This window comes from Momordica charantia (assembly GCF_013281855.1).
Source record: "Momordica charantia cultivar OHB3-1 chromosome 8 unlocalized genomic scaffold, Mcharantia_2.0 BLBB01000008.1, whole genome shotgun sequence".
NCBI classification, from domain to species: domain Eukaryota; kingdom Viridiplantae; phylum Streptophyta; class Magnoliopsida; order Cucurbitales; family Cucurbitaceae; genus Momordica; species Momordica charantia.
Genome location: NW_028275166.1, coordinates 28,713,321 through 28,740,867, shown reverse-complemented (window position 1 = coordinate 28,740,867; position 27,547 = coordinate 28,713,321). Strand labels below are relative to the sequence as shown.

Genomic DNA, 27,547 nt, shown 5'->3' with positions numbered 1-27,547 from the left:
CCTTTCCTTCTACTTCTAACTAAAGGCGAACAGCTGATTGCAAGAAAATAGAGAGCTTCGCCCATTTTAGCAAGTAAAGAATCTAGAAAGACAATCCTTATAAGATTAAAGACTATTTGACGACTTGAAAAATTCAAAAGATCTTGAGACCAGAAGTTAGAGAAGGTTTTGGCGACTCTAAAGACTATCGAAAGAGTTAGACGATCTAGAATTTATAAAGCTATAGAAGATTTAGGAAAGACCACCTAGATTTTGAAGACTTTACGAAGTCTTTCTGAAGATTAAATGAACACATTTGGAAAATCAAGAAAAGATCTTTTGAAGATGAGCTAAAGATTTTGAAGACATTTTGAAGACAAAAGGAAGGATTTAAACATCTTTAGACAAATAGCAATCTCAAGAACTCGTGAAGATAAATTAAAAGGCCTTTAAAACTTAAAAATTAGTAAAATTATAAGGGGATGTTTGGTATACAATCTAAATCTAACTCTGTTTATTATTTTCAAGAATTAAATGAATTTGAATATTTATTATGATAGTAAAAATTATAGGATTTTCAGATTTCGAATTTGAAACTTTAAAATGCAAAATTAGATTTAAAAGACAAAAACTTTGATAATTATATTATTTCATATTATAAACTCATTTTAATTTTGTTAAAATTAAAACAGGTAATATATAAATGTATTATAAATCATATAATATTGTAAAATAATAATCCTACAAAATTTATAAAAAATGTTAATAAACAAACTAACACTATTTTAAATTAAACTAAATATTTAATGAGAAACAACTACTAGTTTATAAATATATTATCACACACATTGAACCATTTTAATGGTTTAAAACGAGATTCAATTTCACTTGATAACTACCCTATAATGTACATTTAAAGACAATTATTCAACTATTAAAGACATTAAACATCCATTTTAAAGGTTAAATATTCAAATATTCACTCTAATATGTTAGGAAAAAAAACCACCCATTTACCGTATTAATTCCTTGAACAAAAACAGTAATCCAACTCAACAGGAAATCGAAATGAAAAGTTAATCAAACAGAAACTCTCCAACTGAAAATCTAAACAAAAAGTTTACGTCGGTTCACAACATCCAAAAGTTGTATATAACACTATTGTCAACTAAGCATAACTCAACTGGATAAGATATCGGTATAGTAACATGCCTTATATCCAAATTGTAAATTTGTAATGGTGAAATGAAAAATGAAAAAGGAAAAACTATATCATAAGGTTGCAAATTTGAATTCAGATACAATCCCTTCTATGTGAAGTAGCAGTGAAGGGTGCAGAATGTTGAAATAATTCTTACAACAGTTAATGGCAGCTTATTGACTCAAAGGCCTGTCTGCATCTAATGCTTGATACAGATATATATATTTATACGTATTATGTATCTATAAATACACTATCACAAGTTGGGTACACGTTATAAGATGCTATAAATGAACGTAAAACAATCAAAGAGTAGGAACTATATACAGCTGATATTCAGTTTCTCAAACACTCCTATGCCTTGGTCCAGTTGCGCTGGTCCGAAATCCGATGACCTGAAATAAAATGAGTTATTTCCTTCTGAAAGCCAAATAATGCACTTGAACATTCCGACCAGCGAGAACAGATGATGGGAGGAATGAACGCCTCATCATCCATGTTGGTTTTCCAGCGGTGAATATGGTTATCGCCTTTGCTGGCACATCTGGCAGATGGTAGCTGACTTGACGTTTGCAAAGGTGCAATGTTCACAAGACCAATGGTCGGTATCATCAATATTCCGACTTGACCCACTAGCTCGGAATGCGCTCATCTTGCCCTTACCACCTTTACTCCTACAGCTGCCAGTACTCTTTGAGCTCGCAGTTCTGCTGCAGGTACCGTGGGAGTCCACATCGGCCAGACCATTCTCAAGAGCACGTACTAGATTTTCGAAGTAATTCCGAGTTACACTGTTATAGCAATGCCTCGAGAAGTCAATAATAGGAAAAATGATGACATTGCATATTACCATCAATAAAGCTGGAAAGATAAGTAAAAATCATCTCCAGCAACAATCTTATCATGATAAACGGTAAACCTAATCAATGATAATTCCAGGAAAGTTCTTCCAGCAGTGGATATGTCCAACGCGCATCAACCTTACATTCTCAGTTAACCTCAGTAAATCCTTTCAGTATCTTCTTAATCCACTTTCATGAGAATGTTCCAGAAATTAACAGCATTGATCTCACGTGGAGCATTTACCCCTTGTTATGCGCTAAATTACAACAAACCTTAACTATGAATTCAAGATCCTAACATCATAATGTTATTTGGAAAGTTCGAGGCTTAACTACATCAAAAGCATTGTTATGTCTACAAGAATCACCTGGTTAGTCCAGCAAGTTTGGTACGGAACTCGTTAAAATCTTTTGAAGGACCATCGGCATTTAGGTAAACTTGCAACTCCTTTTCTGCACATTGGTGGAGTCGTTCCAACCCAGATTCAGCCTCACCTGTGTAAAAAACGAACCAATATGCCCTCATTTATCAATCAGATAATGGGAACCGACTAAATGAGAACCATTCAATCTCAAATTCAAAGGAAAAGACACACCTTGCAAATATTCAAAGAACTGTCTCTTCGCATGTTCACGCTCAGGTAGATAATATCCATAGGCATAAGTCCATTTAAGAACTCGCCTACACTCAACAATCTGGGAACATAAAATTTTTATTAAAAGTAGATCATACTGAGGTATAGCAATTTAAAGCAAAACATAACCGTATACCTGTAGCCATGCTTCGCTTATGAACTTTAGCTGTGACTCAGGTTGGCACTGAATGTCACTTAACTTTTCCAGCTATAATATCAACAATTATGTCAGGGATCTCTTCCATATTTCAAGACACGGAAGAAATAAAAGCAGATTGGGCAAAGGAACTTTTTTTTTTTTTTCCGTTGAGATTGGCTTTAAATACTCTAGACCATTAATTGAAAGGTTTCTAAAATGCTGTGCACTACTAAATCTTGCTGATAAATGTATGTTTTCATTAATAACATTGAAAATGCAGAAGACGTATTCTGTCTTCATATTTAAAGCATAAAAATTCCAAGAGATGGTAAAATTAATTTTTATATGTTTTGGGATTACAATACATTAATCTTATGGTTTAACCATACAGTGGTGAATAGCTCGAGATAATCCCATTATGTTTTCCCCTTCTCCTGCAAACTGTGGTCTCCCTTAAGCTCGAGGAGTACTGTGTTCTTTCAGTAACCCATATGAACTTTCTGCCATCTGGGTAAGGATGAAACCCTGGGGGGTGGTGTTTCAAGAATAACGATAGGAAGCTTGCAAGATAAGGGTTCCTATTCATTTTTAGATTCCTGTTCGGGCTTTCAGTAATGTGTATTGAACATTGGATTGCCAAAGAGACATGTGACATTCTCCAAACTATCCACTATTTATAATTATTTTAATTCTATATATATTTTTTAAGTATACATGGGGTGTAAATTTGAACCATCGACCTTAAGGAAAGGTATAGATGATGAGAGTAAGCGGTACTGTTCAACAGCTCATTGTAGACATCCTTATTCCAAGGGCTGCTATAATTAGTTAGGCTGTTATTGACTCCAACGGCTATTTTAGTTAGTTGGGTGTGGTTGTGACTTGTGAGTTTGTTAGCTTAAATTTCATTGTTGTTGGGTGTGGTGAGTTTGTTAGCTTCAATTTCATTGTTCTGCACTACAAATATCAGACCACAAGCTGCGGTAAAACAGAGAGTAATCAATGAAATCTTCATTTTACCCGAGACTGCATCAGTATGTGTCTTAACGGTTGAACTACGCTCATGTTGGAAAATATACAAATTCTTTCACTAGACAATTTGAGAACGTCCAGATAAAAGAAGAAAGTTTTGGTGTCTATGCACAGTTCAATGATCTAGTCAACTGCTTATTTAATCTGGAAGAGAAGATATCAAATGAAAAATGAGGAAGATTCTTGAATCTCTGCTTAAGAGGTTCACATTGGGATTGTGACCTAAAGCTCCTAATTTTATCTATCTTATCATTACTCATACAATGCATAAATAAAACGTAAAAATGTTGAATACCTGATTTAAAAAATTAATTTTCATATAAAACTTTTACCTTTTTAAATTTAAAATTGTATTGAACAAAAAATAAAAAATGATTACCAAACATGTTTCTATTTCTTTTTTCCTACGAGACTCGGACTCTACATTTTAGGGGAGTTTCCTTGTTGGACACGAATATGTCGTTCCAGACACGTGTCTAACATGCCCATTTAACAAGGATTTTAATTTTCAACACAAGAAAAACTGGAAAAGATCACTCCAGCCACTTTTAGGGCCCATAAACCATAATGTTTAAACATAAAAAAGAACCCCAGGATTCTGCCTCCCGCGATTAGAAGCCCTAAATTCTGCCTTCCCACGATTCCACCTTCCACAAAAAAGAACTCCACCCACTACGCACGAAAGAGGATAGCTTTAATTTCCTTTGCATTAGAAACTTTGTTTTGTTGAATGAGATGATGTGTTTTGTAATTAACTTGACATTTCATGCTTTTTAGTTGATTACATCTAGTATTTTTATGTTAAATTTACATATATCCTAAAAAAAAAGTATCCCAATATGTCTGTGTCCTAATTTTTTTAGAAATTGATGTATCATCGTGTCATGTTCTGTTTGTGTCAATGTTTCTTAGAAGTTGATATATCCAAGTTAATTTACAATGTCATCATTCTATATTTTGATTTCGCGCTTGAACATGACACCATATTTCGTTTCTTACTCTTCCAAGAAACTAGATTACCTCCAACAAATATACAATATCATGGAGTTGATCTTCTATCTTCCTTAGATTCTGATCAAAATATTCCATCTTTATATAGTAAATCATGCCTAGGAGCAACTTTCAAATAACATGAATCTATACCAATGCAGCCCCATGCTCAAAAATAAGAGGAGACATATATTGACTATTCCATCTTTATATAGTAAATCATGCCTAGGAGCAACTTTCAAATAACATGAATCTATACCAATGCAGCCCCATGCTCAACAATAAGAGGAGACATATATTGACTCACAATACTCACTGCATAAGTTAGTTATGTCTGACCTAGTCATTGTAGGATAGTTTACCTTTCCTACTAACCTCCTAAACCTTTTAGTGACGAAGAAGCTGTTGGTATAAGGCATGGTAGTGAAGGAGGTTGCCATTAAGAGTGTTCATTGGTCGGTCGAGGTCGGGTTTGGGCTCGAACCGTCGCCCACCACCGACATGTTGGTTTTCGCCGGTTAGAACAAGGCGGTTTTTAAGGATTCCACAACCACGATCGACCAACTACGCTGAATGGTTGGTCAATTTTGGCCAAAACTGATGTAAGAGAAGACGTACGTGCTTGGAGAAGAAGAAAGATGAAGAAAAGAGAAGGGAAGAGGTTCAAGAAGAAGATAAAAAAATGGAGAAAAAGAGCAAAGGGAAGAGACGAAGAATATGTGAGAGAGTAGAGAGGAGAGATGGGGAAGAGGGAGAAGATGTGCGAGAGAGGGTGGAGAAAATTGGGGAGGACCAGAAGGTGGGAGAGAAAATTGGGAAGAAGATAAATTAGGAAAAAGTGTACATGCATGATGTGTGAGGCGAACAATGATGAGCAATGAACGCTAAGATTCATGATGGAGCTACAACCCAATGAAAGTGCGAATGAATAGCAAGGTCAAAATAGGAATGCGAGCGTAGAATCGCAAGCAACACTACCACAAACTTTTGCACGACAATGTAGTGAAGGGGAGTGTGAACCAACAAACTTGTGAGAGGATGTGGACTTGGACTTGCAGATAAGGTGAGTGCAAACAAACAAAGTATGGTGCCAAAATAGTGAACATACCTTGCCGAATGTAGGGTGCATCAGATGGCAGCGGGAATGTAGGGTGCATCATTCTTGGATGGTGGCGGCTAGGGTTCCAACAACGGCGATAGTGGTGGTTAGGTTTAAAGGTAAGGGTGGTGGCTTTTGATTACCTTCTTTGGGAAGGGTTTTGATTATGAAAGATTGGAAATCAGCGATTGTATAGTCTTTTGGGGAGGATTTTCTCTACCCTCCGCCTTAAGGTTGTCTTTCCCTTTTTTGGGGCTTGTTTCTATTATACCTTCTTTGTCTCTTATAAAAAAAAGGGTGGTGGCTAGAGTTTTTAAAGGCCATTGCGATATTAGATTCACAATACTAAACAACACTTTCTCAAAGTGTTTCAACTTCAACCACTAAGGAACGGTTTGGTTGGGGGTTTAGTGGTGGGAATGGGCATGGGTAAGTAAAATCCGTGTTTATTACATAGATTTGAACACTTTGCCTGGGGATAAGCTATTCCCAGGCATCCTTTATTCCCATGGACAAGGACTTTCTTTACCCTCCCATTTTCATGGGTTTGACCATGAGTTTTGTGTCATACCTCTCTCCCCTGTTTATCAATCAATTGTTTTCTTTAATGTAATTATTTACTTTATTTTATGAAAATTAATTAAATAAATCTAGTTAAAATATTTAAAATAAATTTACAATTAATAAAACAACATTAAATTTTTACTAATAATGTATTAAATTAATTAATTCTATTGTAATAAATTAATTTATTTAAGTATATACTTCATTTTTTTATTAAAAATGTAACATCTTAATCTCAGGCTATTTTTTAAAACCTTCCACCAAATGGCCCCTAAAGGTTTTAAGTGTTCCAACTTCAAATACTAAAGGCTCACAAAGTTCACAAAATTCTAATTGCCCTCGGAAGAAATCTAGAACTATGATACCATGTAAAGACTAAAGGTTTGAGAGAATCATATTATCTCTATTCCATTCACTAAATTACATATATGGACAAGTATACAAGCTTGACCTAAGATAATATAAAAGAATGATAATATACAAATAACTAAGATGTTTACAATAATACAATATATAATAATACAAGCACTACAACAATCGTCATACTCCAAACAGTCCAACATCGATCATAATTAATTTTTAATATTTGGACACATGAACATGGGAAAAAAATTTGAGCAAAATGATATTTGAGTGAGAAACATGAACTTGCTCGATATGTTTTTCCTTTATATGCTGAAGATAATTGGAACATAGTTAGATATTATAGAAAATTAAATCTATAGGCATTTAGACAAAGAAAAGAAGAAACCAACAATGTCCCAACAAATAGAGATTGAAATATAAGTGAGATAAATTGGCATGCCCATCTGTTAGCACAAAAACATGTGGACAAGTGGTTGAGATAAATAAAATATAAGAATTCCACGTCTAAAATCATTTAAGAAAACAATAGCCCAACCAATCCAAATTAGTGAGAGTGCATCAACTTACATGCACAGTTTGCATTTGATGGAGATCTGCAAGTGCCTTTTGCCTAGACTGCAGTTATGAAGCATGGTTTAGCTCCCGAGTTCAATTATGCATAGAGAGTTCATCATGAGTTTTGGTGCTTCATAGTGAGTTCAATTATGCAGAAAAACACTGAGGAATTGAAACTACAATCTTTTCATCAATGAACAACTCAATATGCTAAGCAAAGAAACCACTAAAAACATTGATAGGAAACTTTGAAATAAAAGCCGACCACCCACAAGTTATTCATAACAGAGAGAAACTGAGCTTGGTATATGATGTTGGATATCTTTTTTTTTTTTTTTATGAGAAACAATATTTCATTGATGGTATGAAATATACAAAAAAGTCATATAGGCAATTACAAGAAAGCTTACCAACTTGTAATAAGCGCATTTAGGGAATAACTGTTAAAGGGCGTAGAAACATTTACACCAACCAAGAGCTAGTAATATAACTCTATCAAAAAATATATCAAAAGGAACGGCTATGTTGGATATCTTATTTTACAGAAAGTCCCTAAACGTTGTTAAATGTTGATAACTCTACCTTTTCATTTAAACTAAAACCTATCGTAAAAATAGGTTTTCTGAGGTCTCTCTTGCTATTGTTAGCTTCAATGTGCCAACAAGCAAAGAAACCACTAAAAAAATTTGATGGTAAACCTTGATTTAAAAGATAACCACCCACTAGTGATTCATAACTCAAAGAAACTGAGCTTGGTAAATGATGTTGGATATCTTATTTTAGAAAAGTCCCTAAAATGTTGTTGATAACTATACCTTTTAATTTAAACTAAAACCTATCTCAAAAATAGGTTTTCTGAGGTGTCTCTTGCCATTTTTTGCTTCAACCTACGTTACATATTAGTTAGTTAAGTTTCAGCATTAAGATCAGAATTATTATGTTGAACGCTATTCAAAGGGAGCTAGCAAGTACTAGGAGCTAAATGCTATAGCACACTGTAATAGCATTGGTAAAAGGTAGAGAGTTGAGTTGAGGATAATGCTATCGTTAGCGTAGGTGAAAGGCTGAAGTAGAAAAGGGAATCTTGCAGCATATTCATAAAGTTGGTACGGTAGTACACGTTAGGACTGTTACGTCAGCTGGAATAAACTAAAAGACAAAAAAGGAAAGAAAAAAAGGAGGAAAGCAAGCAGAAGAAGAAAAGAAAGGGGACCCAACTTAAAAAAGGCAGCAGTGTTAGTTGTGATGGGTTAAGGCTCTTGGAGTGGATGGTTTTTCTTTGAAGTTCTTTCAAGATAGTTTGGACTGATTAAAAGATAACTTGTTTTGGGTTCTTAATGAATTATATGAGAGATGTGGTGCATGCGGCCATGAACAAAATGCTTATTTTTTGATGCTAGGAAAATCAAGGATTTTAGACAAATTAGTTTGGTTACTAGCCTTTATAAGATCATATCTAAAACTTAGACGGAAACAATTAAAAGGGTACTCCCCAACACCATTTCCTTATCTCAAGCGGCCTTTTGTGAGTGGAGGACAAATCTTTGATTAGATTTTAATAGCTAATGAGGCTTTAGAAAGGCATTGGGTTAAGAAAATGGAAGGAATCATATTTAAGATTGACTTTCAGAATAAATACATAAGGGGCAAAGAAGCCTAAAGCCAAGGAGCATACAAAAAGTCAGCCCACAAATGGAGTCCGAAGGTTAACCATACAAGAAAGGACTCCAATTCAAAGAAATAAGACCTACAGAGTACAAACAAAATTCCTTAGTGGACTCACACGCAAACAGGGGCATTAAACCTAGCTAAATATCACTCCATCTTGGGAGACCTCTTAAAATCCTTGAAAATCCTGTTATTCATTTCCAACCAAAGAGCCTAGATCATCGTGAAAAGACCTGCCTGCCAAAGAACACGATGCTTATCACAAAAAGAGGGGTTAATGACATATCTCAGCAGCCACTAGGTCTGGCCCAACTAAGCTGGAACAACTGAAAAAAGCAATCCCAAATAGTCTGTGCATCCTGACAATTCCATAAGATGTGGTTCGGGCCCTCAACATCCTCTTTGCACAAAACACACCAATACGGCCTCATCACTAGCAAAGAATGCCTGAAGACACGATCCAAGGTGTTCACTCTACCAAGTAAGACCTGTCAAACAAAGGCCCTAACCTTGTTTGGGACTTTCACAGGTAGACATATCACATAAAAAGTGGTAAAACAACTCACAAGAGAAAGCCCACCCGCACCCCCCCCCCCCCAACATTCGTAGCACTCAAACTCACAACCTGGTCAGCTAACATAGAGATAAGAAGAACAATCTCTATGGTCTCTCTGTCTCTCAAAGTTTATTATTTGTCCTAAATTACTATTTACTCTATTTCTTATGCTTAACAAGCGTTTGATACGTGTCTAACAAGTATTGGACCTATTCACTTTGTTCTACTAGTGTGTGACACACATCCATTGAGCTAACAAGTGACCGATAAGTGTCGAAGTATCGAAGTTTCAAACGGACACATTATAAAAAACCGAATGTTTGTGCTTCTTAGCTGGTGTCATCTTACTAGTGGTATATGTTGATGATATTATTTATGATTGATAATGATACATGAGGTATCCTGTCTCTTAAGACTTTTCTTCATAGTCAATTCCATACAAAATATTTGGGAACGTTGAAATACTTCTTGAGAATTGAGGTAATAAGAAGCAAGAAGAAAATTCTTTTGTCAAAGAGAAATATGTACTTGACTTGAAATATGTATAAAAGAGTTCTCTTCTTTGGCCTTGATCTTTGGTAGCAACTAAGTTGAAATCTCATGCAAATATGCCTCCTCCAACGATGAGATTTTGAAATAGAGAGCACTTGATATTTGGTCATATGAAATCGAGGTGGTAGACAAACTAGAAATCTCATAATTGCAAATTGTTCTCATTGGGAAAGTGGTACTTTTACATTAGTACTGACTGGTAGCAACCCATTAAATTCTACCTAGATTCTTTTGCACTCCATAAAATAACTCGTGAGAGATTTCTCTCCCATCTTAGGTTTGGTAGAAGCCAGAAGGCCTTACATATTTCAAACATTCTATTGATGTTTCCTTTCCCATAATGAATGGATGCCAAATTTTCAAGTAATTCTCTAATAGATGCGCAATGATTAATCGGGCCAATGATCTCACTCAATTAAATTATGGATTTGATCCTCCAGTCATCTAAGAAGCATGGACACGGACATGGGCATGGACACGGACATGGGCATGGACACGGACATGGGCATGACACGACACAGGCACGACAACACGCCAATTTCTAAAATTGTAGGACACGGACACACTGGGGACACATTTTTTTAAAAATTTTTTGACGTAATAATATTTCTAAATAAATTAACCATACAAAAAAATATTTATAACAAATATAAAAGGAAAAAAAAAACTCCATTCAACTACTCTTCTCTCGGATTATTCTTCCAAACTCTTCTTCCTCTTCTTTATTTTTTCCTGTTTCCAACTACTGTTCTCTTGGATTATTCTTCCAAAATTTTCTTCCTCTTCTTTATTTTTCTTCGTTTTCTTCCAATTCTTCTCTTCTTCAATTTTTCTTTTCACATAAAGGCGAGCACTAACAACTTAGTTGGTTGGCGACGGTGCTGCAGCAATGTTGGTCGGTGGCGGCGGCACAAAGGGAGGCAGCTCTGGTCGTGGGAGGCAAGGTAAGAGAGAGCACAATTGTCAGGGGGAGAGAGTTTTTCTTATTCGACGAGTTGGGGCTTTTTTAAAAAATTACAATTTTTTTTCGTTTTTATAATAAAGGCTTGATGGGCTAGGGCTGGGCTCGTTTTCATTTGTTTTTTTTAAATGGTCGTGTCCGTGGCTAGGCGTGTTCGGGCGTGTCCTTCGCATGTTGAAAGGTGTGTTCATCACATGTCCAATATTATAAAAAACAGAAAAGAGGACACGGTTTTTCGCATGTTGAAAATGTCTTCAGAGCTTGTCCGGACGTATCCGGTTCCGACACGTGCGACATGGACACTCCATAAAAAATGAAGGGTTAGTACTTCCTATGCTGCCATCAATTGGAGGATCTTCAGTGATATGATCGTCCATATCAATGCTCCGTCCAAATGTCGAACATTTGTTCTCCATGCATAGTAGTTGGATCCATTCAAATTACATTTTTGAATTTTTACATCATCGAAACTATCTCGAATGTCACCACTGATTTCTTCTCAGCCTTATCCTCAACAATAAGGACACAAATTCAGAACTGAGCCAAATTAAATCAGATAAAAAACCAAACCAAACCAGAGCAAACCAAATCGAACCGGACCAAGTAGATACTTCCTATCTTGATCCAAACCCTAGAGGAACAAACAGCAGAAGGAAAGCCATGAACGATAGAACTGTCCGACGGTGAAGGAAGACACAAGTGGAATTTGAAAGGCGAAAGACAAGCAACTGATGCCACGAACGATTGTAAAGACAATTGCTAAGAATGAGATCATGAATGACGCTAGGGTTCTAGCAGCTTCGATTCGTGATGGCTAGGTGATGACGACAATAGCAACATCAACAGCAGCGATGGTGACAACAGTAGTGGCCGCGGGGCCAGTACAGACTACCAAACACTTATAAGAAAGTGTTCCAAACCTTAAACCCTAGAGGCTCACAAAGTTCAAAAAAATCCTAAGATTCACAAAATCCAAATTGCCCTAGGGAAAGACTGCGTTTTTATACCATGTAATGTTCTTATACCATGTCAAAACTAAAGGATCTCAAATCAAATTATCTCAATTTCATTCACTAAAGAATATATAGACCCAAAGTAGATACTTCCTATCTCGATCCAAACCCTAGAGGAACAAACAGTAGAAGGAAAGCCATGAACGGTAGAACTGTACCGTGGTGAAGGAAGACACAGTGGAATTTGAAAGGCGAAAGACAAGCAACTGATGCCACGAACGATTGTAAAGACAATTGCTAAGAATGGTTCTAGCAGCTTTGATTCGTGATGTCTAGGTGATGACGACAATAGCAGCATCGACAGCAGAGATGGTGACAACGGTAGTGGCCGCAGGTCTAGTACAAACTACCAAACACTTATAAGAAAGTGTTCCAAACTTTAAACCCTAGAGGCTCACAAAGTTCAAAAAAATCCTAAGGTTCACAAAATCCTAATTGCCCCAGGGAAAGACAGCGTTTTTATGCCATGTAATGTTCTAATACCATGTAAAGACTAAAGGATCACAAATCAAATTATCTCAATTTCATTCACTAAAGAATATATAGACAAATATACAAGGTTGATCTAAAGTAAAGAAGGTAAAAGGACGATAAAAGACAAATAACTACGATATTTAAAAATACAAAATATAATAATATAAATACTATAAAACAAAGTAATTGAGACTTGGGCATTAAATGTTCATCCACCACATTGTTGGCGATGGACTTACTTTCCACATTAGGAAAGCATAATAAACTCAAACACTTTTCCTCGATGAAATCTGAATGTTGGATGTCCATGCCAAGATTATTTGCTAAAGACGGAGCAAATGTAACATTCAGACCTTTTTTTCTAGTATAGAAGAGTATGGAAGACAGGATATGCTTGGTTGAAAGAGTTTTTTTTATTGTCTAACACTCTCGGGAAGCGGAGAAGTATCTTCTAGAAGAATTTCATCTAAAATTTCAGGCAGCTTTTTGTTATCTTAAAAGAAGGTCTCTGATTTAGTGGAAGGGAGTCATGTAGGCCAATGGCGTTTAATGCTCTTTCATTGATCATGCAGTCCTTTAATAACCTGCTCACTTCCGAAGGCTTCTCGTGGAAACTATGAGCAATCAGTTGCTTTTCATTTAATGCACGGGCAACCACTAACTTATAGGAAGATACCTCTTCATTCCCTCATGAAATTGTTGTTCGTTTATGTTGGGTTTGTAAGGAGTGCAAACAAAGTCCCACATTGGTTAGAGAAGAAAGTGATCCATGGTATATAAGGAAGGACGATTATCTCCATTGGTATGAGGCCTTTTGGGTGAAACCAAAAGCAAAGTCTAGCTGGTAAAAAAGCAAAGTCTAGCCGACAATATCATACCATTGTGGAGATACTTGGGGTACCGTTGTCCTTAACAAGTGGTATCAGAACCATGGTAAAAAAGTCTAGCTGTGTGGGAGGAATCCTCGGGGGTCGAATAAAAGTGATTGGTAAGCTTAATAGTCAATACGGAACTTGTGGATGGTTCTCAAAATCGAACAAAAAGTGCTCGAGGTGACGAGCAAAGACGTGCTCTGTGCTCGGTGACGAGCAAGACATGTCCTATTAAGTCGAGGTAGATTGGTAGAAAGCCTATCACAGTCGAGTGGACTGATAGGAAGAGTGGTGTAGCTTTGTTCAAGGGGAGGAGATTGAGGGTGCGATATATCGACACCTGGTGTTCCCACAATGTTGGTCCGTGTAGCAAGTGAGCTATCTAGAAGTGTCGGATAGAAGTGGGCTCCCATTCCATGCCGGAAGGAGATGAGTGCATGACTATTTGAGGCAAGATACAAGTGGCACTTTATCCGAGGGGAGGATTGTTGGGTTTGTATTTGTAATGCAAACAAAATCCCACGTTGGCTAGAGAAGAAAGTGATCCATGATATATAAGGAAGGAAAATTATCTTCATTAGTATGAGGCATTTTGGGTGAAACCAAAAGCAAAGCCATGAGGCTATGCCCAAAGCGGACATATCATACCATTGTGGAGATACTTGGGGTACCGTTGTCCTTAACAGAATTAATTCTAGTGTAGTCCCCACCTTACCAAAATAAACCTTTTCTTTATCCTGATACACCTTTTCTTTAATTCAATGCTTTTCTATTTTCTATTTCTATCAATTTTACTTAGCAATTTTCCATCTTAAAATTTCATAAGGGCTGCTTTGTCACCCAAGAAGGGGTTAATGAAACACGATTGAGAAAACTTTGATTCTAGAGTGCTGGCAATTTCCTTCCAATTGTCAAGGGCATTCAACATTTCAACTAAGTGATTACCCTAATGTTTTTCCAATAAATGTCTGAAACTTCAAACTTCATGCTCTTTTCTGACCCAAAAAGCTATCGTCTTCCTTTCTAGATTTCTTTTCCACTCTGCATCCTTTCATTTCTAATTCTGCATAGGATATCTTAGATGTCCAGATGAAAGAATTTTATCCTTTAAGAACTCTCTTTATTCTTTCAACAAAAACTTATCATATCTAGACAAACAAACTTTTAGCATGTCCCCTAAAGCAAGTCATCCTTCTTTATTAGCATATCCCAAAAATTAAGTCATCATTCCTTATTACAACCAACGGGAACTATAACACTCTTTCTCCCACCAGGGATAGGTCATACAACACATTCAATGTGACAACTGAGATTCATTTTATCTTCTGAATTCGACAAGCACTCCAAGAGTCTCTAATTTGCTAAAAATAGACGATTGAATGGGTGATTCATCATTTCAACTAGTAATTTCTCAAACCACATTAAATGGAAGTTTTTTTTTTTAACAAAGAAACAAACTTTTCATTGATAATATGAAAATGAAGAAAAAAAGTTCAAGGATACAAGCTCCCGAAGAAAGCGAAAAAAAAAACAAAAACAAACAGAACATAAAAACCAAAATCTCATGAAATAGATGAGATCTGAAACCCAAGAACAAATGTTGAATACTGTTATCAATAAAGCTCGCCAATTCAAAAGGATAGACCGCAGAGGAGGAAACCAAAACCTCACTTAACACAAGCTAATCGCCAGAAGAAAAGAAACTGAAACCTCCCTCCACCAAGAGAAGACACAAAAGCGATAATATCTCAACCCTCAAAACTGCTGCAAAGTGGAACCAATCAAAAACCCGTTGCCCATAATTAAAGCCTACCTATTCAGTGATTGGAACTAGGGTAAGGGCAACATCTTCAAAAAATTTAAGAAAACTTTGATTATCTGCACAAGAAGCTTTTTCGACTACCATAGTCTGTTCTCGAGGAAGAGAAGGAATAAAAATCCATTTTTGTAAAAGAGTGTAATTTATCCTCTGCAAAAAGTAAATTAAATTCCTCTTGAAGAGGTTGAGATCATATCTCCGACAAAAAAAACAGGTGATTTTTCTTCCAAATGCAAAAGTGTTTATTTTCAATACAACTATTGATCTCCATGATACTTCTGAAAATAAAGGACTACCCTTGAGACGATAGAACAAAAATCAATCTTGAAGAGGCAATTCTACCTGAAGAAGTAAACAAACTCTGATCTAGATTGAACTTGACAAACTGATGCTAATGAAGTAGAAAACCTAGGAGAGAAGAGATCATTTTCCTTACCTCAGTAAACACCAATTCGAAGAGTGCAATCACACAATATCCCTATCCCAAAAATCCTTATGGAAACCAAATTCTCCACAAGAGGCCAAGCACCGAATTAAACCAAATAATTTATTGAAAATTTGCAACAAAAAATTCTAGTTCCTATCAAAAAGAAAAAAATTGCACGTTCCTTTTACAAGAAAAAGAAAGATTTTCTATAGTTGGCCCATCAGACTCGTTGGGGCTAGTGAAAAAGTAGGGGGCTTACACGGGATGAGTTTAAACTATAGTATCCACGTATCTAAGAACTCTTCCGAGTTTTTGTGGCAACCAAATGTAGTAAGGTCAGACAGTTGTTCCGTGAATTAATCTAGAGGTGCACGACTTGGCCCGAACACTTAGATATTAAAAGAAGGAACTTTACAGAACTGTATATGTCAGTTCTTGCATCTATAAATATTCCATCCACCACCTACTACATATAAAGAGATGGCTTGAGGGTTCCTATTTTGGATGAATTCGGAGGTGTTCTCAGAGGAAGAGTTTTATTGAGATTCAAGGATTTCTCAAGGAGATTAAAGAAACAACTAAATAGAATCACAAGATCTAGTACATCCAGGTTATATATCATTACAAATCAAGGTAAGCTCTTATGACCAAGATAACTCTAAATTGCGTTATCACTACATTGTAAAAAGTCCAACCACAAGAACAAAAGTTAAAAAAAAAAATCCATAGGAGTATTATTCTGTTGTGAGCAGGAAAAAGAAAGCATACCGATTGGTTGGTAGCCCATCTTTCATAATAATGAGTATACCTCTCCAGAGAATTCTTGGCCATCTCCCTGCGCTTTTCAGCATCATCATACTGATGAACAGGAAGGAGAAGAAAACCATAAAGAACACCACTAAACAAAAATGAGTAACATAAAGAAAATGTTAATGATTCAACACAAATAAAGTCTATAACAATACCACTCCCTCTTGCTTTGCAGTTTCATAGCGATTACATGCATAAAATCCTCCTGTCCTCTCTCCATGATCAGACCATGGACCAAGGCAAAGCCTGTGAAATTAAAAAAATTATAAATTATAAATTAAGTAATAAAAATACTATTAGCGATTTGATAACTTTTTTTCCTTCTAATAAGGGAACTTTCAAGAAGGAAGAAAAACAATTTAACTGTGAACAAGATATGCTATGTAACAAAATTCAAAATAAAGAGAAGTAAAAAATTAAAATAAATGAAAATAAATAATAAAAGAAAAAATTTGAGAGAGGCAAAATTACCAGCAGAACTCAAATTTACAGGGTGGTGTGCAAGTAATATGCATGCATCCTTGATTTTTCTCAATAGGTCGTTTGCATTTTGGACAAGGTTTTGAATTTGCCAATATCCTGAAATCAGTAAAGGAATATTTATGGTAATGGAAGAAGACACCATTAAAATGTTAACAGTACTTCTAGCGATGTAGTGATCACTATTTCCTGGTAAGAAACAGGTACTTTTAATTAAAGAACAAATATATAATAAAGGTCAAGCAATTATGTAAAAGAACAAACTTAAAGCAATTGTATCAAATATCAATTTCCTTTATAAACTATCAAGTATAAAGGCATGAAAAAAAAATAATGTCCTTGAAAATCCTTCTTCAAGAGGAGATGATCGAGGTGGATTTTGGGGTCTGATAGAAACAAGGCTCCAAATTTACATAACCTTTTTTAGGATAGCTGGGAGCCGAGAGGTGATTATGGAGGACCATTTGGAAAACAAACTTTTTCAATTTTTCTTTCATAATGGAAACTTGAAGTTTACATCTACCTCAATCATACAAGAAGTCATGCGGCAAATGAGCAACTTCCTATCCCCTGTCCGATTAGACTCAAAATATCAAGATGGGTAGGGAGGCACGCAAAGAATTTTGAGCAACATAATTTTTTCACAACCTACATAGTGTATACCATCTATAGTTTAGCAACAACTAAAGATTCTCTTATTTCCCTTTCCACTTTATTTTAATCGATATGTACGTTCACTTTATATATTAGGGGTGATAGAAACTAAAATCATAACTCAAATATCATTAAATTTTAAATTAACTAAAATGATTGAATCATTAATTTTCTAAAAAGAAAAAGCCACTTTCATTGAGAAAGAATGAAATATGACAAAACACAGCCCAAAAGCACAGTGAAGCCACCAAAAAGAAATGATAAGAAATAGCTAAAACAATTGAGAATATTAAAAAAATAAATAAATAAGAAAAAAGAAAAGAAATGCATTATCATAAAAATAATAATAAAATTTGACCCAACAGGCCAAAGGATTCCAGACTCCTAAAACCCTAAAGACAAAAGATACCATTGATAACATGAGAAAATAACAAATATGAGATCTGAATTAAAAAAAAAGGATGGAATGATCTCAGCCCTATCTATATAGATATTATTCTTTTCATCTCATGCATTCGTTCTTTTTTGTTTTTGTTTTTTTTTTTTTGCCTGATAAGAAACAGAAATTCATCTCAAGCATCTGATTACCTTCAGAATAACATTCTTCATTGTATTAAGTTCAAGAAGTTTCCAATAGCCACCAATTGATTATGAAATTGAACAGTATGCCTAAATTGTTATTATTAAATTATATACCAGTTCATATTTTCTGACTCAGCACTATTCTTCAGTATCCATTTAGCTACAGTGCCACAATCAACAGGACGATGAGCTTCCTCAGTACACTGCAAAACGTCATATTTTGTGTAATTTTAGAATGAAAAATAAAATAATAGAATCTTTTATAAGGAAACACACTTCCCATTGATGAGTGAAAAGTTTCAATACACAAGTTCCCAGAGAAAAAACAGAAGTTACAAAAAGAACTACCCCAATCAAAGTAGATTGCAGAACTGAAATTACAAAGTATTTAGACAAGGAAACTTAGAGCTGACTCACATTCCAGCAAAAGCTATAGGAGCATCTGCAAGTAACATCATAGCTTCCACTTCCAACTATAAAATCTACAGCATAATCACATCCTGGAGCAGGGCACCATTTGGTCTACAAAGAAACCATAAGTTGACATTAACTATGCCTAATATGAACACCAACTTCGGAAGAAAACGTTTAACCTAACTGAACAATTACCATACATCAGATATAAAATGGAAACATGTTCATTGAGCAGGAGCAGCAATATTTATGATGTTATTTTTCTTAAAATAATTTATGATGCTTTTCAAATAAAAATCTGTAATCAGATGAAAATTAAAAGAAGTAATAGCTCATTTTGAAATTAAGTGCATGATTTTTTATTATTTTTTTTCTATTAGTGCAGAGAGCTTGTTTGAATGCCTTCGAAAATTTGAAGTTGAGGAAGATCCTTGCAATTCTTTCATCACATTCATACAAAAGTTGATACTAAAAATTAGGAAAATAATTTGTCATTTTTTGTTTCTCCAGTTGGACATTTTTCCATTGTGAGCAGTTGGTTGTTATATGTTTTACACGTACAATTTATCATCCGAATGCAACAGAAGTTGAAAGCATGAAAACACTTCATGTACACACAAACATTTACATTGATCTAATCTACCTTTTAGCTATATAATGATATTGATTGCTTTGTCTTTCATTCAGATACAAGAATAAACTTTCAATGCAGGACTTGCCATTATTTAAGTAATTTGTATGTCTTGGAATCAGAAAAATATTTGGAAGCAAACAAAGTTAAAATTGCAAAAAACCTTTCTATTGTCTTCAACATAGGATCGAACAAAATAGCGGAAGTATTTCTTTTTGTCGTCATCAGAAGCTAATAAATTTATCATATCTTGACCAACAGCAGCACCACAAGATGGATCTGGACATCGCAACATAAGACATCCTGGACCATCATTGATAGATGTGCTAATATAACCTACAACACACACCAAGAGAGAGAGTGATCAATAAAAAGAGAACTTTATCACAATAGATAAGACAACCTAAATGCTAAAACTCAATCCAAGGGAAAAAATTATTTCTTCTCTCAAGTATTAAGAGAATTTCAACTCTAAACTTTGTAAATAAGTCTTTTTTCCTTTCTGATCTATTATCCATGAAAGCAAAGGTTGTTTCCTATAATTTATATTGGTTCATGAGCAGCTTCTTCGGCTTTTGGGTTAGATATGTACATTTGAGATTTTTCATTAAAGAAAGAACTTTTTGGTATCTATTTGCGTTGGTCTATTTTATGCATCTGAAGATGAAGCATTGGATGGTTTGCTACAGAATTGAAATGCAAACTTCCCTGTGTTTTAGAGCCCTTTGCGTTCTTCTTTAATAAAAAAAGGTTTGAATATTTTTGGTATTCCTGCTTGGCGCTTTCTTTTTAACAAGAAACGAACTTTTCATTAATAAATGAAAAGGGAACATAAATGTTTGACAATACAGAGTGAGAGCAATGAAAAGAAACAAACACCAAAAGAATAGAGCAAGACAAAAACTTAAAGGGGGAGTTAATAAAGGCCTCCCAATTCTAAAATCATATTAGGATAATAATTAGCAAACAAATTAGAAAGAACACACCATTGTGAGGCCTTGAACTTGGTGAGGTTGAAGCATTCAACTCGAGATTTACTTTTCCCTTCAAAGATCCTTTGATTACTTTCGAACCATAGATCAAACAACACCACTTTAACACCATTACGCCAAAGAAGACTTGCTTTAGGGTTAAAACTGGACCAAACAGCAGAAAATTAAAATTTGCCAAAACATCTAACTCGAAAGCCCACGAAATATTAAAAATCTCGAATAAGAGCCTCCAACAAACCAAAGCATAAGGGCTGTGGAAGAAGGTATGCTGCTGGGTTTCACAAGAATTAGGGCATAAGATACAAATGAACGGCTGGAAGACCATTGAAGGAAGCTTCTTTTGGAGTACTTCAACCGTATTTACTTTACCAAGAAGAAGAATCCAAACAAAAACATTATCTTTCTTTTTGACTTTTGAATTTTCAAAGAGCAGCATCATACTCTTTTGGCAAAGGAGCATATGAATCAATTGCTTGCAAAACGATCTTACCGAGAAAACTTTAGAAAATTCCAACCAACCTTTTTGATCTTCCCCATCCTTGAGAGAAAACAAATTCATACTGGAAATTAAGGCCATAAACTCCTTGATTTTGTTGTCCTTCAGCCGACGACGGGTATCTCAACCTACCAATATGCAGTACTTTGATCCCAAGAATCTAAAACAGTTATAAGAGGAGTAGACAAGACTTGAAATAAGGAGGGGAGCCTTGTTTTTAATGCAGAGTCTCCCAACCACCCATGACACACACTCCCACACGCACTCCTCTTCTCTATCAACCTCCACATAAACTTTCACCTTGTTCTCAAGGTCGAAGGGAATTGCTCCGTGATCCAATTATAAGATTCCCATTAAGCTTCTTTTGTTGTCAATCCTTCCCACTAAATTAAGACCTCTTTTTCTCCTTTATGCTATCCAATATCGAGCAACCCCCAAAATTTTAATTGTTTTGAGATTCAAACTAAGGTCGGATGTAAGACTCACTAGTAAAAAGGGGTTGATCTAGACTCCCCACTTACCTTTTTCAATTGAGACACATGGAAGACAGGGTGGATCATCGACGTGGTGGGCAACTCGAGGCGGTAAGCCACTTTTCCTATCTTCTCTCTAATCTCAAAGTGGACATAGAATCAAGGGGCAGGGCTAATTTTTCATTCTTTCAATTGTCACATAACATTGCCTATAGGGCCGTAAATTTAGCCACACTTGCTCTCCCACTTGGAAATCCACATCTCGACAGTGTAGATCAGCAAGGACTTTCATCAATTGTGGGGACCTCACTCGTTGTACTCATAGATCATCTAACATGGCATCCCGCTTCCACAGACATTGATCCATTGTTGAGATTGGGGAGGTGCCCCAATTGTACTGTAGCATGGATGGAGGAACCCACCCATATAGGAGTTGGAAAGGTGTGATTTTGCTAGAAACATGAAAGGAAGTGTTGTAACAGTACTCAGCCCAAGCAATCCATCTAGTCCATACTTTCGGTTTATCAAATGCAAAACATAGCAAATATTGTCTCCACTCCCCAATTAACCACCTCGATTTGCCCATCCGTCTGTGGGTGGTATACCGTGCTTCTTTTTTATTTTGTCCCCCGCAACTGCTTGCCAAAACAAACTTCCAAATACCTTATCTCTATTTGAGATTATGGATTGCAGAATCTCATGCAGTCATACTACTTCTCTCACAAATGCTTCTGCCACAAACTGTGCTATAAACAGGTGCTTGAGCAATATAGAGTGAGCATATTTAGTCAAGCACTCCACCACCACTAGTAAGGTATCCTTCCCCTCCAACTTTGGCAACCCCCCATGAAGTCCATGGAGATGTCCTCTCTTGGAAGGTCCTGCACTAGTAATGGTTGTAGCAATCCCACCGATGATAACATCTCCTATTTGTCTCTTTGGCATGTTTTGCAATTAGCCACTAATTCCTTGACCGACTTGCACATCCCAATATAGATCAACTGCTAATCTTTTGTACGTCTTCAACTCCCCCAGATGTCCTCCTATTAGGCTACTGTGGTGCGCTCACTCAACTACTAAAGCTACTGTGGTGCTCACTCAACTACTCAATAAAGTCGTTATAGAAACACAATACACAATATTGCTACCTTCATTTTCCCGTTCACTCTATTTATGACCAACTCCTTGTTTAATTACCCTAATGATATTCCCAGCATGATCCTCAACCCCCAGGGAAGTGCAAAGTACTTCTTTCAGCCAAAGTCTAAATGTCAATGTCAATGTCAATATCAATGAAAATGTTGATGTCTCAATTTTATGAAAATGTCGATGAAAATATTGGAAAATTTTTAAAAATAAAGAATTCATAACAAATATTTCACTTTTAAAATAAGTTAAAAATTATTAATATTAATATTATGTCCATATTAGTGCTATTTTATTGATATTTTTTTTATTTTTTGTCAATTTTTAATGCAATACTATGGAAATGTCGATTCACCCCTTACGTCGATGTCGAACCCAATAGATAGATGGAAATAGCGCCATGTTGACAAAAATTTAATATCCTGCTTTCACCTTGTAGGATGATGGCTGAGTTAAATAGCAAAATATTATAGGTTAGATAAATCTCTTATTTTGCAAAACATTAAGCATAGCCATCAGCTAACTCCTTCTTCCATTCGAATTGCAGCACCAACTTTCTTTTAACCCGACCCTCTATGAAAGAAACCATTTCCTTTTGCAATCTTACCAATTCCAAATTTAAAGCCTCAATCCATCTTTCTAAGGCCATATAAGAGTCACAAGGATTTCTGGGGCACAAGAGGTTATCTCAATTAACAAGAAGTCTAACCAAAAAGCTCCCTAGATAAATCTCTTATTCTATAGCCTTCTTTCAATTTGTTATTTTTAATCAAGAAAAAGGACAAGCTAGAACCAAGTAAATATAATAGAGTAGTTGACCAAAATGGCTTGTTATATAAGTTGGCAAACCTGTCCAACACGTATTGCAAAATGGATGGCCACAAGCAGCAGACTGAATCTTATCACGTGAATAAATTTCGAAACATATACCACAAGGTAGCTGCCAAAAAATAAGGTATATATCATAACACCATGTATTTCTCAATTTTACCAAGCAATTATTAATGAAAAAACAATTTGAAGAAGCTCAATTAATCTTAAAAAATATGAGATTGCTTACTTCTAGTTCATTTGAAGATTGCAGAACTGGTTTTTCTAGTAAGCCAACAGCTCTACGGACCTTTTCTTCATCTGCAAACCATTCATCATGCACTTTACTGACACTCCTGCAAAGCAAGATCAATACAGAAAACATGATGTGGGATCAGGTGCATGACATGCTATGCAAGGTACTAAAGAACTATATTGTAGTCTAATAACTACAACACAGAAACAAATGACATGTACTTCGCATCAGTAGAGCCCATTATGTGAATCAGCCATATTGAAGTAGTTTACATACAGGTCATAGATTTATACCAGTTGTAATATCGGAGCAGGATGCTAGCTGCAACTTTTGAAATAGAAAGAACAGTGGATACTCTCATGATGTCTTCCTCCTGTCGTTGCCGTATATCTGCCTCAGCCAAGATTATATAGTTTTGCTGAAAAATAATATAAATAGTTCATTGTGATACATTAGTACAGTAACAAAAGAGTGGGGATCATTTTCTTTCAAATAAGAAACCAAAAAGTCATTACGTACAAAGAAGGATAACCAAGAGCAACCAAAATCCAAGGCAATGGAGTTAATAGGCTATTTAATTGACAATAATAGAAGAAATCAAGAACATTTCCATTAATTGGGGGCTTTTTCATAATTTCCTTGTAATATGAGAGGTGGTTGATAACCTCATAAGATCTTTAGATTTATTGTCGTACTAGGAATCTGTGTCATACCCCTATAGGGTCTTGTACTTGAACTAATTTAATGAAAAGTTAATTTTCCTTTTCAAAAGAATTTGGCAATTATAGAAGAAATCAAGAAAGTACACAATAAAGAAGACAAAATTATTCAAGACAAAGATGCAAATTTTCTTTGATTTCATTTTAGTAGTGATGATTACCTTCTTTTTTTTAATAGGGAACAGATACTTTCCCAGATAGCCAAAAGAAGAAAGAAAAAAAAGAATCCCCCCCCCCCCCCCCAAAGATATAGAAAGTTACATAAAATTCTTCCAGTTAGCCAAATGATCATTTGTGCTATAGTTTGAAAATGGAGAGAGAACATTTAAACCAAGTAAAAGCTTGAAAGAAAAACGAACTCAATGGAGAGGAAAGTAGCAATGACTACTTTCCCAGTTGCATGTTCTACTTTTTTATCTCACTTGACATTATATTTTAGAGATATTTGGAAATGCCTATAAATTCTATAGGATTTGGGTTGGATTGTTCATTATAATTTTGGAATGCAGTTTGTTACGGCAGTGTCCTTCATCTTCCATCAAGGTCCCTTAGTCTTTAAGAGATAATCAGCTAGAATGTGAGGGGTTCGAAATTCTTGGTTGTCTCGACTCTCGAGTAGAGAGAGATTCTTCAAAATTCATGTATTGTCTAAAAACAAGAAGAAAAACCCATAGGCAATTTTGAGGGAGACCCATTATCATGGTATCAATGAGTAGCTTCTAGGCAATATACCAACGGATGTTTGATACCTTGGCCAAGTCGTTACTAGATACATAGGATGAGGTGCTGGGAAATGCCTTTATCAATGGGCTGAGTACAGTAATTTGAGCTGAAATAAGGATGCTAAAACCCAATGGGTTGGATGAAATAATGTAGACGGCCGAGCACTTAAAAGATAACAATCAAGCCCTATCTTCATTCCGAGATTCATCAACCCACCAAAAACTCTGCACGTGCCATGGGCAGCTCGAAATGCAGCTAATGGTCTAGAACCATTTTGAACGGAATGGTGGCAATGGGGAGAACACTTAGTCAAGCAAAGCCTCAACCCTTCAAACACTAATTTGAAGCTAAATTGAAGGCCAAGAAAGAGAAGGGCCTCCATTTTCAATTTGATGAGAAGTTTAAAGTGATACATTACTACAAGCAAAGGAATTGAAGGAGTTGTTTGGTCAAATGACTCGAAAGATAAGGAAGAAAAAGAAGTGGAACCTTAACCTACGTCTCCTCTCCTAGAGATTGAAGAGGTTACTGAATTATCACTTAACTTTATGGTAGGATTGACTAGTTCATGAAGCTTAAGGCAAGTTGAACTAGACCAAACTGTTGGTTCCCACGAATGTGGGACTACACCACAATTTTTTTTTTTCACTGAAATAGAACTACACCACAATTTTTTTTTTGTACCAACTAGTGCAAAACATAATATTCCAATCTCCAAAACATCCAATGGGGATATGAATTTCTGTCAAAGTAAAGGGATAATGTTGAGGAGGGGTCTTTCTAAACAAGGGGTACGTCTGATAGAGAACTTCCTACCTTATGAATGTTATATCGATACAATCTTGGGAATGTCCCAGCTAAGAAAATTGGGTAGTATATATCGAGATAGATTGTAGGACCCTGGACATGAAGGTCAAATTTTCTGGAGATCAATGGTCCTAAGAAGGAGATCTCAGTCTGACTTACACTGAAGCCTCACTAAAATCCATGGTCAAATCGAGGGCCAATAACAGCCAGAGGTATCTTATTAGACTAAGACAACAAAGCAAGAAGGGGATTCAAATATTGAGGCAGTCCGATGCGAGGCCATGGCACCCGAAGTGGCTGAGTTATTGGAACAGTTTAAATCTGTGTTTGAGAAATTGAACAGTCAACCATACAGAAATTTCTGTTACAAGAAAAAATCTTCTCATTAAATAGAAAGATAACGTAAAAAGATCAGAGTTATAAAAAGGATCTCCAACTACTCATCAAAATTGTTACGTTGTAGCAAAAGTACTTGGATTTTAGGGCCCAGAGAGACACGATGAACAATATCTTCCCAAAGCTACTCTCTCCTGTCTACTCACCCTTGAATTTTTACTTTTCTCTATAATGTTCTAGCCACATGTTCTAGAGAAGAGCACCACAAACATTAGTCCACAAAACCTTCCAATGATTCTTAAAACTTTGCCCTACAATCGCCTAAACCACCAGATTACCGGCCAATCTTGGACGACCATAAAGGAATCATGGCTTGGCAGATACAAAAGATCCTCTTGGTTGACTCTTGTTCTTATTATTATCTTTAAAAAATTATACAAGCCACTACCAGTAGGCTTAGCTTCTGCCTACTAAAACCGACCAGGTACCATTGCTCGAACTCCACGAGGACTGGAACACTCTAAAATTCTCAAATTCTTCCAGAAAAGTATCATATATTCTATATTTCAACATATAAACCTAAATTTAACAATTTTCAATATTTTAATTGCACTTAAATAATCAATTAAACCATCAAAACCGGAAAAAAAAAAAAGAAAAAGAACAAACCCCGTATCAGTAGAATGACAAAAATTATTAAGATTAATGTGGTTGCTGTTTTCATTTAGATTTCAGAGATAGAGACTAGAGAGAGGAAAGATCGTCCGGCACACGCTCTAGTTAAGCATTTCTAAGAAGGGCTAAAAAAAAGAAAAACCCAATCTCGTATTCTACGAGGGGAAGAAAAAGAAGGAAAGCAGATATAAGTCGAAATTGAGATTGAGATTAGTAGAGAGTACAATACTGAAATCGGCGAATACGAGTATTCACCATCAACGCTTAAAACTACTAATTGTCAGTGCCAATCGGGAAACGCGAAAGGTTCGAAACTCAGATAAACCTGGGATTGGGAACAAAATCAACCTGGTGCCGATAGGAGACCATATCGTCGGAATCGTCGGAATCATTATCAATAAACTCGTAATCGCCGACATCAGCATCGTCGCTGTCGATGGCGGCAGCATCATCGTCGCCGCCACTGTAGAAGGCGTCCTCATTGTCTTCGTCGTCGTCGTCGTGGGCATCGTGCATGTCGAGCTCGTCCTCCGATTCCATTGGCCCCGAAACCCTTTGGGCAGCAAAAGTCCCAGCAGCTGAAATTCAAATTGAGGAGCTGATGAAGATGAACAAGGGTGAAAAATGGGAATGATCCAAGTGTGGAAATGGCGGACTGGAGAGATAGTGGAAGAAAGCGGTAGTGGTTTGGCTGATGACTGACTGATAAGAGAAGAAAGAACAACAATAGGGGTTCTTCGAGTAAATGAGTAGGAAAGAGAAATGGAAAACGAATTTCAGAGTTTCTTTCACAACACTT

General features: G+C 35.9%; 1 protein-coding gene across 3 annotated transcripts; it reads right to left on the bottom strand.

The window, feature by feature from the left end:
* Window positions 1-1,232: 1,232 nt before the first annotated feature.
* ARI8 (IBR domain-containing protein) lies at window positions 1,233-27,547 on the bottom strand. Of its 3 annotated transcripts, none has more exons than XM_088128300.1 (16): window positions 27,097-27,547; window positions 23,782-23,906; window positions 23,483-23,588; window positions 23,272-23,362; window positions 20,302-20,451; window positions 19,479-19,651; window positions 18,688-18,792; window positions 18,385-18,473; window positions 17,026-17,133; window positions 16,710-16,800; window positions 16,513-16,602; window positions 7,415-7,462; window positions 2,794-2,865; window positions 2,619-2,718; window positions 2,391-2,517; window positions 1,233-1,971 (listed from the first exon to the last, which is right to left on the bottom strand). In XM_088128300.1, the coding sequence occupies exons 1-16, from the start codon at window positions 27,286-27,288 to the stop codon at window positions 1,704-1,706; spliced, it is 1,935 nt and encodes a 644-aa protein (XP_087984426.1). In that variant the 5' UTR covers window positions 27,289-27,547; the 3' UTR covers window positions 1,233-1,703. The 3 variants fall into 3 exon arrangements, with proteins under 3 accessions (XP_087984426.1, XP_087984427.1, XP_022144490.1); XM_088128301.1 differs by having other exon boundaries at window positions 27,074-27,195; XM_022288798.2 differs by lacking the exon at window positions 20,302-20,451 and having other exon boundaries at window positions 27,097-27,546.